The sequence below is a fragment of the Eurypyga helias genome, unplaced genomic scaffold (genome assembly GCF_000690775.1).
Source record: "Eurypyga helias isolate BGI_N326 unplaced genomic scaffold, ASM69077v1 scaffold4446, whole genome shotgun sequence".
Taxonomy (NCBI): Eukaryota; Metazoa; Chordata; class Aves; order Eurypygiformes; family Eurypygidae; genus Eurypyga; species Eurypyga helias.
This window is the reverse complement of record NW_010258423.1, coordinates 1-18448: the sequence shown is the minus strand read 5'-3', so window position 1 is coordinate 18448 and position 18448 is coordinate 1. Positions and strand designations below refer to the sequence as shown.

The window sequence follows — 18448 nt, the reverse complement described above, 5'->3', positions numbered from 1 at the left end:
ATTGCCGTCTAAAGCATGACTGGCAATGCTGTTTGTAGATGTGGCATAAAAGATACATAAATCTCTCTGATAATCAGTGTATTGCTGCTTTAGAACCATGTAAGTACTTTTTTCCCCTTGTTGTCTTCTATGGAAAGGAAGGTGGAGTATGTACATTCTGAGGCTTTAAAAAGTAAATTTATCCGAGAATAATTTCCTTAGCATAATACTCAGAAAAAATCCAGCATCATAACTTTTGAAGAGTATCTAATACTTGACCCTGATAATCTCTTAGAATTTAGGTGACTGAATATTTTGAAACCTAGAACCATGTTATAAAAAAAGACTTAAAAAGGACTTACTGTTATATCAAAGATAACGTGTGGGTTTGATGATTATCTTGTTTCTACAGGTTAATTTCTTTTTAAAAGCTGTATACATGTTGATATATAGCATTGCCTAAATCCAGTTTCTGTATTGCTGGTAAGAAGAAAAGAGTTTATCAGGTGCAAATGTAACTTTGAGATGTGTTAAGTTAAAGAACTGGGAACATATATGGTACATACCTAACACATCAGAGTCTTCAATTAGGGGTACTCCAGCATGCCAGGTGGATTCCATCTGTGAGAACACTGGCAACTCACAGGAAGTGGTAGAAAAAGCCTTCGTATATACTAAAGCATATGGAAAAAAGATAATCATCATTAACAAGGTCCGTTCCCAGAAGAGTTTGTGTTGAATACGTAGAAATCGGTACAACATCCTGGATCAGTTGCTTTATATCGGAGCAGAAACTGGCTGTGGAAATGTGTGGTTGTTACTGAAAAGTTCTCCTAACTTGCTGAACTTAATTGACTTGATAAAATCTTAAGGTATTGTATCATAAAACCTTCCTAGCTGTTTGTAATGCATAGTAAATTTTATAAATACTGTATAGAATGCCATACAATAAATTCAGTGTTAAAAGTCACAAAGAAACAAAGAAGCAACTATTTCTATTGAAAATTTTTATTTTTACTTCCCCAGATGATACCAAATTATTACAGATTGATTTTATTGCATAATTTTATAATATACTTCATATACTGATCATGTTGGAGCTAAATTCAGGTGTAACAAAAAAGAGTATGCTAAGGAGATACTCTGTGACATCAACAACAGAAGAGTAACAGAATTCTCAGTGGGATGAGGCATTTAATTGTTGTTTCAAGTGTTAACTGCTGTTGATTCAATTTAGGATTCTTCTGTTTAGCTTAACTCCTGTGATTATTATTACAGCTCTCTAAAAGAACTATACCAGAGTTTCAGTGGGAAGAGATTTGTAAGATAAGAACTCACCATACATACTGCCCCACATAAATAAAGATGACTTTCTGATGTTCCTGATATTGATGGTTCTACTGATCATCTTCTGCCTGATCTTTTTGATCTCTTCTTATAGTGGATATCTCTAATCTTCCACCTTGAGTTAACTGTTAGTCTTATGCAATTACAGTCATAGGAAATCATTGCCCCTTCTTAAAATTAACATGTGTTTATTAAATTATCTGTGTAGTATCTGAGTTACTGAACTCTTCATTTTCCCATAAAAGAATGGACAGTAGGTCTTTCAAACTTATAGTTAAACCAGTTCATAATTTTTGTTTGCTCTGCTACTACTGCAGCATTCTGCTAGAAATGCTGTCCACATCGGAATGATGCAAGCAACACTTTAAGAAAACTCTACATAATACAAACAGATATTCACTTCTCAGTTTAAAAATAATTTCCTGTATTGTATTGGTAAAAGTTAATTTTTAGCGGCGTATATAAATTCCTTTGGAATGTACCTTGTGGTTATGGTATTTCTGGCCTTTCCTCAAACTGATGATTGACTTCCACTGATGTTTAAATGCTGTGGTCCTTACTTGAGGACCACAGTATTTATCCCATACTTTCTAGTTTCTCCATTTTAGAGGCAATATTCCACAGTGACCAAACTGTCGTGCAATATCTATAATTCAAATATGTTGCAACAGGAAATTTGTAAATAATAATGTGCAGAAAAATGTGCATCCATGTTGTTATACATTGAAACTAACCTCATAGATGTGAAAGGTCATGCTCAAGCATGAGACATGAAAGTGTAAGCTGGGATTTTTAAGCAAACATCAAGGAAAAGGGTGTGCTGCTATTACTGACATTAGGTGCAATATACCCTACAATAAATGTTTCCATTTTTTGGTCTTCCCCTAAAATGTGGTACCATGATACACAAAAATCTAAGTTAAGCCTGTGTCAAAATTAAAATGTGATATATTGTCAGTGTGATTTGATAAAATCAGAGTGGGGGAGAAAGGAACTAATCTTTTTGTTTGAAGAACATACATAATATTGTCTGCAATGTAAAATTCAGTTGAAGTCTTACGGTATTTTCTGTATTCCCATACTAATACTGTTTACAGTTCCTTCACCAAAAAAACAAAACCACCAAACCAAACTTTTGGAGCTTTTCAAACATATTTTAAAGGAATAATGCCTCTAACTTAACTTTTAAGTGTCAGTAAAGAGATATCTTTAAGGTTACCATGGACCGTCTCTCTGTCTAATGTTAATTCCCTATAGACTGTATTCTAAATCTGCTTACATCATTCCCTTTATAAAATTAGCTACTTTTCAATGGCAGCCATTTTACTGATGTTATACTCCACATAGTGATAACATTAGAAGAGTCATAGAATGCCGTGACCAAACTACTTTTACTTATTATAGTACGCATATTTGTCTGTTGCCAATATAATGTGATATAATTCTGAAGAATAATTTTGAAGATTTGGATTATATTGTCAGTATGATTCATTGGTACAGTATTGTTTTATGGCAGTATTGTTTTAAAATAATTTTTCACTTTAGTCTTCCAAAAAAAAGAGACAACTTCTGGCTTTTATAGTGATTGGACATGTATGTGTACTGTATCAAAGTAATAAGTAGTTTCAAAATGCACAATAAATTCAGAAAATGCATTGGCAAGTGAGAATGCAAAATATCAGCTACTGCTCTGAAAGTAATGTGCTGCTCTTTCGGAAATGAAGAGAATTAAACTGTCCTATACAACTCATAACATGTGTTTTCATGTCAATGATAATGAAAAGTTTATATTCAAACCTTTTAGATTTTACAGACTTGTAGAATAACATTTACTTGAGACATGAAAATACATCTGTGCAGCTTGCTGTTGGTTTGGTCATGATGTTGGAAAATTATTTGTATTAAGACATGCTCTCTGAAGTGTAATCTAAAATGCAGCCACACGATTGGTATCATTAAACAGTACAAAGTGTGGGAGGCACCCATTCCTAACTTGCTGAAATTTCATTTCAGAATTCTTATGTGTGGCTCAGAATAGTAGTCTTATAATTTCAGCAATTCCTTGTATGAAAATATAAAAATATTTTCAATAGGGAAAATGCACATGATGTAGTTTCTAATCTTGTGACCTCACCTGTAGTAGAGCAATTTGGCATTATAGATTGTAGATAAGAAATTATTGTCATGTCAGAGCACGGAATACATGCGAAATATTTTGGTACACATTTCAAACATGAACTTCTGTTCAAAATAAATAAAATTGAAAAAATAATTAAGTGGCATTTCATTCACAGAAATTAAATGCATCGAGTTCATCAGAAGGCAGCACGGTTGATATCGGACTACCTCCAGAAGGGGAACAGCCAGAAGCAGAACCTGAAGAATCTCTGGAGCCAGAGGCCTGTTTTACAGAAGGTAGGTGAAGCAAAATATCTGCAAGGGTCATTAGACTTAGCTTTGTTGATCTGGGCTGGATTCTATTTGTCGTTAAACCACGACACTATTTTTATTCAAAAAATCAAGTAACTTTGTGATTATAGCTGTATTTTTTGTTTGTATTAGTAACTCCCTCAGAGGTACTGTTCTTGTGCTCTCTCTCCCCCTTCTTGGAAGGTATTTTAAGAGTTACAGTGCTTTAACTCTAAATATTGAAATTAAAATCCTCAGATAAGAGATTCTGATTTGCAGACATCTGTTGCAGTAGTACTGAAAAAAGCCGAGTGACTTCTGTTCACTGTGATTCTTAATAAATATTTACCTTACTCAAAATTTGTTATTGCACTTAGGCTGTGTGCGGAGATTCAAATGCTGTCAAGTCAGTGTAGAAGATGGGAAAGGGAAAATCTGGTGGAATCTTAGGAAAACCTGCTATAAGATTGTTGAACACAACTGGTTTGAGACCTTCATTGTCTTCATGATTCTTCTCAGCAGCGGTGCTCTGGTAAATTCAGTGTGGAACTATGTGTCTATTTTAATCGGCAAGCATTTAGAATTACAGTCAGATTGTGTAGCTGCAGGTAACATATCAGAATTTAATATCCAAGTCATAAATGTTCTAGTATCAACATATATCAACAAGTGTTTGGCATGTAAAGGATACATAAGAGCTTTCTCACAGCCTATGAAACAAATTGTATGGCAAGCTCAAAATGTAATTAATGGTAATAAGAAATTAGTTATCAGACTCGTGTTTGCATGTCTTCATATTAATGATAATAGCTTTTTTTCTTACACATTTAAAATAAAACACAGCTAGGAACTTAGCAAGAGCATTTTGAGTTGTCATATTCAGATGTAAGGTACCAACGTGTTTCCATCAGGTATTTTACCAGATTAATGTTAAATCGGGCATGCTGAGTAAGTACTGAAGTAATTAGTTCCTCATAGCAGGAGCAAAAAGTAGTGTACTTGCTACACTTGGGTCAATGCACAGTGAGTCACTATCAGTGCAGACGTATTATGTTGAAAAGAGAGTAATTAAATCTCTGTTCAGGATTGCTTTGTGGGTTAGTGTGTATAGGTTGGTTTCAGTTATTAGTTCCTCAAAACTTCCATATCACAGAGTCATTATTAAACCCCTCATATAATTTTGATACAAAGTTGTAGTTACCACAAAGGAAATCCTCATATGAATAAGCCATCGATATCCATGGCAATGAATGAAGATGAGATTTGGAGTTGGGTATTACAGGAAGTTTTGGAGATCATTGTTCAGCTCAGCTGAAAGCTGAATATTGTTTGGACCCAGCTTTATGAAAAGACTACAGTAAGGAGTAAAAGCCTAAGTTGTCCTTGGGGGAGGTATATATGCCTTATCATCACATATATCTTTCCATTTCAAATTCTTTCTTGGCTATTATATACCACACTAAATTGTGAAGATATTTAATTACACCTTCAAAACTCCTTCTCACAGGCATTTGAAGATATATACATAGAACAACGTAAAACCATCAAGACCATGCTGGAATATGCTGACAAAGTTTTTACTTACATCTTCATTCTGGAGATGCTTTTAAAATGGGTGGCTTATGGCTTTCAAACGTATTTCACTAATGCGTGGTGCTGGCTGGACTTCCTGATTGTTGATGTATGTATTCCTTTTCATGTCCCCTACACCAGGCTCTAGAAATCAAATACTGTGTTTTCAGGATAAGCTTTCTGTTCTATTCAGTGGAAACTCTAGTTTAAAACTGTTGCTGTGGTATGTTTTATAATTCTCTTTAGAAAAGAATACTTAGATACCCTTATAACTCTAGAGATGTTTTGTTGATATACTCTAGTTTTGTGAAATTGTAATTCTTTATTGAAATTATGCTTTTTACTAACTTTTTTTTTTTGGTGATGTGGAAAGGATGCTGCTCATCCTCTTCTGTTTTTGCTGTATATGGTATTTGAAATATTTCGAAGTAATTTATTTAAAGATTTCTAACATTCTAATCAATTACATTAAATGTCCTGTCACTTACTCTATAATATGAAAGGAAAATACTGCTAGGAATTCTCAGTTCCATTGTGTTCTTCAGTACTCCTGCACTTTTCACTGCATTACATGAGTGACTTTAAAAGAGACACTTGGGTGAGCTTCTCACTGTAGATGAGCTCCCTTAGAATGGGTTCTCAAATGATTTGCAAAAGGTTGCACCACCAAGGAGCAGATACACGTTGTCTGAAGGAAGCCTAGTGAGAAGTGTGTTGTAGTTTCAAATCTACATGCTCAACAATGTATGCACAGCACTGGGTAGCATAAATGGAAGTCTGTAGATCTTTAACCATATAGCAGACAATCATTTCTCTTCCATCCCCAATTGCCTGACTACACTTGTCTGTGCTAAGAGGGCATGTCTCAATTCTACATATGTAATTCCCATGGAATGCAAGGTAAGGATGTGTCTTGAAATCACTTGTTTGCTCATTCCAAAAAGCAGCAGAATTCTGTATAAATCATTGCCTATGTTGCCTAAAACTGCAATGATACGATAGACTATGAAGCCTTTACAGAGCTTGGAAGACATAATAACTTTTAAATCCATAGCAGCATTGCAGATGCTATAATAAAACGTGACTGTATTCACGCTTAGTATTCTGTGGTTGAGTCTGTGCCCTTGTAATCCTTTATTGGCTCAATCATCAGAGATGTAAATTACAGTGACCAGTAGAGCTTTACAGAGACACCATGGAGAATACTTTTCACTGTCATTATATGTTTATTGTATTTAAAAAAAAAAAATCTTATTCAATAATCTGTGCTTTAGTTACTTCTGTGAACTTTGTAACTATTAGTTTTTCATGGCAACCTTACCCTGGTGCAATTTTTTTCATGGAAAAACATAATCTTTGAAACATTTTCTTAATCTTTAGTCAGAGAATTTACATAATGAAGTAAGAAGATTCTTAACTCTTTCATTTCCAAATTAGAGAATAGGAAGGCTGGAAGGTAAGGGCATTAGGTGGAGGGAAATAGAAGGTGGTTTGGATTTTTTTTTCTTTACTAGGGCCACTTCTTCCCAATGGTTTACTATAAATAAATTTCTAAGATTATTGGTGAAAGATAATTGTATTATTTATTTTACAGCTATTCTAGTCTATTTACTCATCTGCCTGCAAACCAGACAAGCGTTATGCAAGCCAGAATTGATGAAGTGGTTAAAGGAGTCACAGGGAATGTAATGAAGTGTGGATATGCCTAACAATGAAGCATCTACCATTGTCTAACAAACAGTCGGTTATCAGTCTTGATTAGTCTGGTTAAATCTGAACAGCACTGGTAGCTCTGGCTGTTGAATAAGATTTTCTGGACACTAGGAAGTTACATTTGATGGAAGGCCAGGTCTGGATGTGGTTTTTGAGACCTTTTACATTCTCATCAAGTTTTGAAGATACCATGGGAAGTCGTGACGTAAACTGACCGTTCCAATTCACCCAACTTCTGGGAGTTTTCTTTTTGCATGTGACTTCAATTTTCTTTAAATACCACCAAATGTTAACTGGTATATGTGAATTTAGATGGCGTATTTATACCATTCTTCCAACATGATTTCATCAACAGGTACCTAGAACATACTTCTGTTCTGCTTTGTCTGACTTGAAAGATCTTTCAGCATTATAGAAGGATTCCTGGAGAAAGAGGTCCAGCCTTGAATCTTCTTGAGAAGTTCAGGGCACACATCATTCCCACTATATGTATCGAAAGGATATACAAGATGAATGAGCAATATTGCCTTTCTGTTTTTGTGTAGGTCTCTTTGGTTAGCTTAACAGCTAATGCCTTGGGCTACTCAGAACTTGGTGCGATTAAATCCCTTAGGACACTCAGAGCTTTGAGACCTCTAAGAGCCTTGTCGCGATTTGAAGGGATGAGGGTAAGACAAAATGAAAGAATCTGAAATAATGCATGCATAAACAGCAACAATGCATGCAGAATAATCAACAACAAATCCATGCAGTAATGCTATACTATCATTTTACATTTATCACTAACATATAAGCAAAAGGCTTCATCTGCTTATATGAATTCATGTCTTATTGCACACATCATTACACATATTTAGGCTCCTTGGCCTTTCACCCTATTTCATACTTTTCTGGATGGCCCAAGGATTTATCAACTGCATGGATCTATGCAATATTACTACAAAACTGAATTTATCCTATGTCAGAACAGTTTTAAAAAAACAATGCTTCCTCATAAAAGTGTGCACAAATACACACATATATATGCACATGTGTATTTCATGCAGGTATAGAATATCATGTGTAATCTATCAAATATATTTTAACCTACTATTCTGTAAATATTAATCAGGAATCTCTGTTACAATTTAAAAGTTTGTAATGAATTCCTGTGTTAATAATTGGAAGTGTTAAAACACCTTCTCTCAGATTAGAACTGTTGCATTCTATTTAAGACAACTTTTCTAGTGTATCAAACATGGAGCTGCTTCTATGATTTCTGGCCTAAATTGGTTGCTTATTGCTTTCCATAGTGATTTAAAAATCTTGATTATTATCTATAGAGCACTAAACAGCCTGAAAATGCCTCAGAAGACTCTTGCTGCCAGGGCTGGATGTATTTAGAACTTACTGTCCCCAGCTGTTTGTTATCACTGTTTCTGTTACCACAGCTGAGACGCTCAGCTGCCCAACTGGTGCTCTCAGTCTATGCCAGTGCAAAGTCAGATTGATTAGTTTAGATCACTTCTTCAGTGCACTGAAATGGACAATTACCTTATGTATTCTCCTATGGCATGAAAGCTCTAGGAATGTGTCTCTCAGGGGCAGACAGTAGTCAACAGCTGGGGATTATAGACATTTCTAGCGCCAGCCAAAAGTTGTCTGACACCTTCAGGGTCTCTCCATCTTGGACATACTGCCATAGGTCTAATCAGTAGATGCACCTCAGCTGAAACCCTGCTGCTGTAATTAAGAGATCCTTCTGTGAGCTCCCTACTGCAATCACTGATCTTTGCCACCCAGGTTATAAGCTGATAGGCGTATTTGTAAGTCAACTACAAAGGGGTGAGCTTCTGAATAAAATGTGATGCTCTATAACTCTGTGGAAAGTGAAAGACTGCAACCAAAAAGGAAACAGTCTGATGAAAGAATATTAATTCAACTAGAAAATACCACTTCCTTGCCTCCAACAAATTTCTGGAACTTTGCTGAAGAAAATGTAAAAAATTTGGATGTTTAGATCAGATATAAGGCCCATCTAAAACCTCAATAGTATTTTCGTAAAAAACACATTAGCAGGTTTTTTTTTTTCTAAGGATGATTAGCAAAAACCCTGAATACAAAATACTACAAATTGTACACACAGTAAATAGCTTAAGTGGCAATTTAATGTGGCAAGGAAAAAACAGTCACTTTGCCATGAAAGTTTATGGTTAATTTTCAGTCCTGTAACTTCCGTGTTGGTGTGAACTTCACCTACTGATTTGATCCTGATCTGCTAAATGTATCTCTGTAAAATATGCAGATAAAGGAGGAGGGGGGGTTTATATTTTTTATCAAAATATATAATTAGAAGTAGTGGATGAAGTTAGATAAGTTCATACTAGAAATACCATCTATATTTTTATTAGTTAGGCATTTAACCATTGAAATTTTCCTATGAATATAATGGATTTTTACCTTATTTAAAGCTATTAATTTCAGGCTTAATGTCTTTAAAGATATAGTAGTTCAAGTTGGTGAAGAAATTAGTATTAGAAGATTTTAGGGTCTGATACATAGAAATTCAAGTTGTCTATTCATAATGCAGTAATTTCATTGGTGTTTAACATATATGAACTGAAATATGACAATAAAGTATGGTGGACATATTTGCATAGGCACCTAAAGTTACTTCCAGTGAGCATTGCACTTCCCATATGCAAGCAAGAAATTCCACTCTATGCATCTAAAACTTGTAACCCACCATACTGTTCTCTAGGATCAGGACTTGTACCTGCTCAAAATAATAACTAATAGAAAACATTGCCACTGTGGAAAACATGATGTTTCCCTTGCATCTTCCCACCACTACTGTTGCTAGGGGAAATACACTTTCATTTGCACTTGGGACTTCACGAACACAGCCTGTGGGAGTATAATTAATCTGTCTATGCTCTGTCCCAAGGAGTATCACTCACTGCTGTATGGTGCTAGGCACATACTATCCTTCTTTTAACTACTAAAAAATGCTTTTAATGTCTTTCTAATGCTTTGCCTACTTTCATTTGCTGTCAGGCCTTGCCCTCTTCTCACACCCCTACTAACAGTGAAAGCTAGGAGGTGTCTGGATCTGTGCTTTCAGTGATGCTCGACAATATGTTTTGAGTGTCTTCAAGCGATTCATATTAGGGGCTGGACCTGCTATTATAGTTCAGAACTCGGACTGAAAACAGAGAAAGTAGGTCAGCTGTAGAAATCCAGCAATTAAAGAAATAACGATGTGACTGGACCTGCAGCTGTAGCAGAGAAAGGAACAGAGTTCTCGGTGTAATGAGACTGAAAGCTTGAGGACAAATATTTCACTTCATTAACTATCCTTTTATGTCTCAATAATTATTCCTGATGGATGATATTACTGCATTTAAGAAATCTACTTATACTTCTAAGTAGAAGAATTGAGTTAACTTTAAATAAAAAGTGTAAAAATATTAACTAATATATATATTTGGAAAATATTCCTGAAATGGGAAAAAAATACATCACGATTTATTATTCAGTCAAACTTCCCACTAAAATCAGTGAGTTCATGGATTTCTAATTTAAGCTAATTCAGCTTTGTTATTAAACTATTCATTTATTTAGGTCAAACTACTCCTCATGACCTTCCACGTTCCTGTCATTGCCAAAGCTGAGAGTACAGGTCTGTCAGCATAAGACAGCACTGTTGAAAAAGTCAGGATAGATTTATCCATCTGTCAGGGAATCCTCTTGGCCTGGGTGTTAAGTGATAAAATACTATATTATTTTTGTTTATTGATTTATAATAGGTATTAGTAAGGAGGTTTTTAGCATGAGTAAGAAACTATTTTGATTTCTTTTAATTTCCCCATTAGAAATAAACACTTATTAAAACATGTGATTTAAAATATGTGGGGAAAAAGCCACATGGAAGCTTTGGACTTCATCCACCATTCTGTGCTTTTATAGTCATAGAGTAATCTATATTGAAAGGAACCTCATTTGGTCCATCTCCTGAATGTAACGTAACAACAATGTCATTGAAGCCCTATAGGATCTTGAATATTGTCCAAAGTTTTTATCACGCCAAAGAGGTGTTGTTTTGGCAGGAATGGAGCCTTGAAAGTAAAACAAGTATTTCTCCTTTCCTTCAGGCCAAATCTACTATATGGTATACGTGGTAGTGGTTTATCACCTACTCTAACATTCAAAGGTTTTATTTTCTGTTCTGTAAAATGGCAAGGAATGGAAGGTGATCTTCCTCGATGATGAATTTTACAAGTAATTGATTCTATGGAACCTATTAACTGTCGGTATAAATGTAATACCAAAATATTTTACAGGCTTAAGCTATATATCAGTATTTCAAATAGAAACAAATAACACAGTGTGCTAGAGGATCTGTTGTAGTACCTACACCATATAAACTAAATGAACTATCGATAATCATATCTATTTAATACCTGATTTTCTACATTTTTAAAACAATCATTAGGTTCTAAGGATCCGATTCAGTTGTTTTGGTAAAATTGGCAGCAGTGCTCCATAGTTATTAAATTTTATATTGTTAGACTTACAAACAGATTTACAATAGGAGCTAACTAATTCAGCAGTTCATGAATTTCATCATTAATCATTCATAATGGACCTACTTTCTCCTTGATTTTATTTTATTTCTTCTTTTCTTTTCATTCTGTTATGTTTTTAATCATCATTCATCCTTAGACATGAAGTAATTTTCATGTTTTTCTTTTCTGAAGTCTGATTTTCTCAAAATTCATTTGGGAATTAAATCAAGTCTCTTCCTTTTTCAAGTCTTATCTGCCACTTGCCTGAACATTATCAAATTCTCTGTGTTCAGATACTCAGCTGGTCTCTTTGTTTTGGGTTTTTTTTAGCGTGTTTTACATGTTTGTTTTTCTCATTCTTTAAAGCTACCATTTGCAACTGTTTGTATGTTTTTCCTTCTTATTATGTTGACATTTTGTCTTTCCTCTATGCTGTTTTTTTTACTTGTTACTCTCAACAATTAAAAAGTGTAACACAGATATTAGCATTAAAATAGAGTGTTACATTTAACAAAGGCTGATGTAGCATTATGAAGATACTGGTGCCTGTGTTCTTAGACAGTCTCTCTTTGGTTTCATTTGTACTCTAGGTGGTTGTGAATGCCCTCTTAGGAGCAATTCCATCCATTATGAATGTGCTTCTTGTTTGCCTTATATTCTGGCTGATCTTCAGTATCATGGGAGTAAATCTATTTGCTGGAAAATTTTACTACTGTGTTAACACTACAACTGATGAGAGATTTGACATCAGCCAAATCAACAACTATAGTCAATGTGAGGAGCTCATAAAAAACAATGAAACTGCCCGATGGAAGAATGTGAAGGTTAACTTTGATAATGTAGGCCTTGGTTATCTTTCTCTGCTTCAAGTGGTAAGTCACCCTCCCTAATTTCTATTTCTCTATTTATATCTCTCTTGTTTACTTGTAACAGTAAAAAGTAATTTTTCATAGAATCACAGACTGGTTAGGGTTGGAAGGGACCTTAAAGATCATCTAGTTCCAACCCCCCTGCCATGGGCAGGGGCACCTTCCACTAGACCAGGTTGCTCAAAGCCTCATCCAGCCTGGCCTTGAAGACATCCAGGGATGGGGCATCCACAGCTTCTCTGGGCAACCTGTTCCAGTGCTTCACCACCCTCTCTGTGAAGAACTTCTTCCTGATATCTAATCTAAACCTCCTTGCTTTCAATTTAAACATTTTACCCCTTGTTTTGTCACTACAGGCCCTTGTAAAAAGTCCCCCCCCAGCTTCCTTGTAGGCCCCTTCAGGTACTGGAAGGCTGCTATAAGGTTCCCTGGAGCCTTTTCTTCTCCAGGCTGAACTAGCCCGATTCTCTCAGCCTTTCATTGTTTCTTTCATTAAGAAATCTTGTCTCTCACTTCTTGGTTTGGAATCATAAAGTGTGGGATGACATGACTCTACAGAAATAATACAAAGCATAGAAGCTATGGGAGCAATACATAATTCAAACTTAATTCACCTCAGCTGCATTGAATCTACATCAAGTACACCTGCTTTGCTGATACACAGAAAACAACTGTTATATCAGATATTACACATAATTGATGAAAGTTCCTAATAGATGTTGTGTCCTCTATAGTCAGATATTAGAATTTACTTGCAATTCTTGTGTATGAATAAAATATACAATAGAAAGCAAGCATTGCACTGTGCTGATGTTTATGGTGAGCCTTGAAGACACTTAGTCTTCAGCTCTTAACCAGTGCTTCTGAAAAGCCATTTTCCAGGAAAAGCATAAAGTAAACAACAGTCTTATATTTATAGGCTACATTTAAAGGATGGATGGATATCATGTATGCAGCTGTGGATTCTCGTAATGTGAGTATAGTCATTGACTCCATTTGTTTGGACTATATAAGCTCCAAGATTTAAGAATTTAATTTGTACATTTCTCAGAAATAATGATAAAACTGAGAGAAAAAGGAGTTGTTATAGTTTTTTAGTTAAAGAATATGGAAAGCATAGGAAAAATACAGGAGATGAAGAAAGCGGAGGAGCAGTCCTAAATGAGTCCATGTTCTCTATGGTGCAGCTGGACCAAAATTCCTCAGTTCCTCAACAGACTTAAATATTACCATGAAGTGTTTTTTTCTCCTCTCATGTGCATTGAGGCATTATTTACATTTGGAAACAGGCATCAATATACAGCTTAGAGATGATTTTTTGCAACACCGATCCTTTTTTAAAGTTGAGACTTTCACTGTACTATGTAAGCCGTCTGACTCCTTCAGGTCACAGTTCCTATTCTTAACTTGGCCTGTGCATTTTCTTATCCTTTTTGCCTTCCTTTTGCTCCCTTTGTGCAAGTTGTCCTCTCGTTCTAAGTAGACAACCAAATAAACTATACTGGTTAAGCTCCAGGTTTTTTGGTAAGCTGCACTCAGAGCGGGAGGCCTGTTGCAGTATAGTAAATGTGCATAGCTGTATCAAGAAACCATGCTTGCTCTAAACATGGCTTGGATGCCTCTCTTCCATAATCCAGGGCAGTTTCCTAAGTGCCTATAGCAGTGAAGGCTCCACAAGCCCACATCGGAGCCTCCCACGACATACACCGAAAAGTTTGCACTTTTATGAGTTGGTGTTTATGGTTTATAAGTCTATAGACTCAGACAGATGGTACTATACTAGTTTAAACCAATTGTCATCAGTATTTATTTTACTCTCATATAGGATACATTTTTTAAAAATTAAATACTGAGTTTGATAGCAAAGATCTTTTTCAAGGTTTGAAGATCAGTGGGATGGGTATGTGGGAACTTGACTGTACAAAGCAAAGATCAGAGAGACAGAGCCCTAAATACTATCCAGCAGATATTTGACTCCATACTCACTAAGTACAGGCTAAAGCTGCGTTTCTATGCCTTTTTTGCAGGTTTTGGATCAGCCTAAGTATGAAGATAACCTGTACATGTATCTTTACTTTGTCATCTTTATCATCTTTGGATCATTCTTTACCTTGAATCTTTTTATTGGTGTCATCATAGACAATTTCAACCAGCAGAAAAAGAAGATAAGTACTTCATCATTACTCTGAAAAAAAAAAAAAATCTACAAACTGCCTACTTTTGGTCCACACAATGACTTTATTAATAAAATAATATTTTTTCATTTTATGATAAATTAGTATGTGCTTTGCATATTAAATACATGAAATTATTAAAGCTTATGATTTGGCTTGAAGGTTTTCCAGGCAAGTGACAACATATGTCTGTCCATGATTAGTGAAATACCAAATGTCATCTTTTTAAACATGTGGATTTGAGTCTGAAGCCTGTAATAGACTCATAAAAAGGCTAACCCTTGAAGCAGCTAAATGTAGCTCTAAAAACTTGTAGCTGTATTAGCTTCATGCCTCAGAGCTCAGCTGTGTAGATTTCTGAACTCTAGTAATACACACTATATTATTTTTATTTGTATTCTCTTTAGTCTTTGTATTTTGTTAACACTGCCTCAGAAGGTAGGAGTCTTTCAGCTGCAAGCTTAACTGAAGTATCTGGTTACACACATTGTTATTGGAGTGGTGGTAGTGCTGTTGGATTCGTGTACTGAAATTGGTTGAGATGGAAAGATATTGGCTTTTTTTTCTACTCATTCCACCTAGTAGTTCCAGGATCTCCTGCTTCAAGCCCTGGCCCAGTGGAGAGAGAAGAAGAGGTTGTGAAATTTGACCATCTGAATACCTTCTAATTCTCCTTTGGTATCAAAAATATCAGTTCTGAAATTTTGCCAAAACTTACTCTAGAGGAAAATAGAGGAGGAGGGGATTGGAATATTTTATTAGTTTGTGCTTCTGTGAAAACTGATGGAAATTAGTACAACAAAGAAAAAGCACCTCTCCTCCCTCTGTACCTCCCCTCTCCCCAGTGAAAAGCAGAGGTCTACCACAACCAATGCAAGTTCAAGAGCCCCTCAAAAAAAAAATCTTAAAAATTAAGAGTGGAATATGTGAAGCAATTCTTCTATTACAACAGTACTAATAATCATGATAAAAAGGCATTTTTCTGTGTGTCTGAGCTTTTCCCACAGATGAGAATAACCACGGAAGAGTGGTTATTGCTCTTCTGTATCTTTGTTTATAAGTGATCAATAGAGATAGGTGATTGTAACCAGTTTTTGGTCTCTCTGGTTTACTTTGGAGGTCAAGACATTTTTATGACAGAAGAACAGAAGAAATACTACAACGCAATGAAAAAGCTGGGTTCAAAGAAACCACAAAAGCCTATACCTCGACCAGCAGTAAGAATAGAAATATTTTGTTATTTTTACATTTATTTAAAACTGACATTGTTTCAATCATGCCTTAGGCTGAATTAAGTTGTCAGCCAAAAATGCCAAGTGATATAGGAAAAGCCTTATTAATCTGAAAGCAAATTACTTTTTTCTTTTGTAGTCTGAATATGTTCTTTTCCCTCCTCATTTTCTCTCTGCTGATGGCAATGACATTTTACGTGGCATTTTTTCAAAACACTGGTTTGACTAGAGCAATTAAATGTGGCAGTGTGTTTGTCAAAATATGTGAAAGCCTTAGGGTACAGGTTTTTTCAGTCATCGAGGAAGACTGTGAAATTGCTGTATAGGGACAAGTTACTGTATCATTGCCAGAAACATTTCCTTTTGCCTCTCACGCTCCTGTTACACAATCCATATGATGGTTTGCTGTCCTGAGGAGAGCTACCGTAGCACTGCAGAGCAGGGTTTGGTTGGGGCAAAGACTGATTTCATCTTGCAGTTCTACTTTGGATCATGGAACCTGCTCACTGGCCAGTCCAGCCATCAGTTAATTCTCTATAGCTGAAAAATGGAAGATATTATTTTAAAGGTTATTTTGGTGGCATGAAAAGCGCTGAATTTGGGGCTTGAAAATTTCCTAAGTTTTCTGGCGAATGAAGTGCTATTATCTCTCAGCCTGCTCACCCTCCCTGCCCCGTCTCCACTCCCCTCATTTAGCTTTTTTCAAATTTTGCCAAACTTAGCATTCAGTTAATAGTCTGTGTCATAAAAGGTTACAGTGAACTGGTTCAGGGTGGCAAAGTCTCCTTTGCAACTTTAAGAAAATGCTCCATGCCTATTTTTCAAATCATCCCTTTAATGGTTATAAACACAGTAATTGTATTTCTATTTAATTTGTGTTTACATGTATAAACTGGAATATTCATACAAATAGGGGACTTCATGGAAGGCATGAAATTCCCTTCGTACTAGACATAACTAGCAGCAATTTCACAAAAAATATTTTACCCGATGCATTTGGTAATTAATCTTATTTTTCTTCCCCTCCAGAACAAATTCCAGGGCATGGTCTTTGATTTTGTAACGAAACAAGCATTTGATATCAGTATCATGATACTCATCTGCCTTAACATGGTCACAATGATGGTAGAAACAGATGATCAGAGTGAAGATATGGAAAACATTTTATATTGGATTAACCTGGTGTTTATTGTACTTTTCACTGGAGAATGTGTCTTGAAACTGATTTCACTTCGCCATTACTACTTTACCATAGGCTGGAATATTTTTGATTTTGTGGTTGTGATTCTCTCCATAGTAGGTAAGAGCAATTCATTTTTATGAAATGGCTAATTCTGTGGAAACTGTAATGGTTTTGGCATGTAATGTCTATTTATATTTGGTTCAAAACTGTCACTAGAAAGTCTGACCACAATTATTCTTTCTTCTGATTTCATATTATCCATAAAATAACTGTACAGTATGGTAAGAATTTTTTTAGCAATAGGTTTCATATACTCTCACTTTTTCTATTAGTTGAAGTTAGGTCTTAATTCTGAATCCAGCAGAAATTCTTCAGAGTAGAAACAAAACCATACACGAAAGGCAATTTTGACATAAATTATCAGTGGCAGTTGCAGGAAGAGTCCAGCAGTCCGAAATCCAAGACCAAAATTTGTGTTGGGACTGTTGTTAGGCTGCAAGGACCCCAGTCAGCAGGGTAAAACCCTTAGCTTACTTCAGGGTTTTGTTTGGTCCTGAGAGGTTTTATGCCTGGGCTAGAGCAAGCAACCGGAGAAGCAGAGCCGAGGCAGATGTAGTAGTAAATACATGGCTCTGCTAATCTTTGCTTTATCTAGAGCAGAAAACCTGAAAGAACTTGAGTAAAGGTTCTGTAATTTAAACTTTCCAGAACTCCTTAATACATAAATTGGTTTTGCCATTTTTGTATGGAAACAGGATGTAGTTATTTTTCTGTTTTGAGGCACACAATATAATGCTCAGTTCTTCTACTCTTCAGTGAGTTCTAAGAAGCCTTTTTATTATCAGTTTGTTTGTTTGGAATTGCTGTGTTGTTAATACTAAACTTGTGGTCATGGTATTTCACATGTGATGTTGCAGTTCTCTTCAAACATATATATTTTCTTTGAGTACCATAACCTGGTTACATGGTATTTTAATACTACTATAAATATGACTTTTCTTCAGATTACCTGAGATTATTTTTGTTACAGTTAAACAGAAATCTATTCTGGTCTCAGCAGTTGTTACTCTACATACACCAGTTATCAGTTTGTTCTAAAAAAAGATTGATGTTGTGTATTTGTGTGTCTGTGTATGCAGTCACACAAATAATACTTAGAAATGTCATTGATGCAGTTTATCATTATCCTGTAAATTACTTCAGCATTTCTGTTGGGATTTATGGGTTTCCAAAGCATGCCAAACTGTAAAGGTTTTGTAAATACAACTGAATGGATAACTTCTAAAATCTGTTCAAATATCCTATTCTTACTGAAGTTCTACAATGTTTGTAGGATAAATCTTTAGCAGTGCTTTTAAATGTAATTATTTTCTTAACTAATTTAACTTGGTTTTCCACAGGTATGTTCTTAGCTGAGATGATT

The 18448-nt window shown here is 35.3% G+C and overlaps 1 protein-coding gene across 1 annotated transcript in view; it reads left to right on the top strand.

The window, feature by feature from the left end:
- LOC104511621 (sodium channel protein type 2 subunit alpha-like) overlaps positions 1-18445 on the top strand; it is a gene marked incomplete at its 3' end in the record, with an annotated part of 54048 nt that extends 35603 nt beyond the window's left edge. Inside the window, 10 exon segments of the mRNA XM_010154311.1 lie at positions 3621-3741; positions 4113-4267; positions 5243-5416; positions 7566-7688; positions 12158-12439; positions 13356-13409; positions 14464-14601; positions 15723-15827; positions 16872-17142; positions 18426-18445. Coding sequence (XP_010152613.1) covers positions 3621-3741; positions 4113-4267; positions 5243-5416; positions 7566-7688; positions 12158-12439; positions 13356-13409; positions 14464-14601; positions 15723-15827; positions 16872-17142; positions 18426-18445 — 1443 coding nt within the window.
- Between the last annotated feature and the right edge of the window lie 3 nt (positions 18446-18448).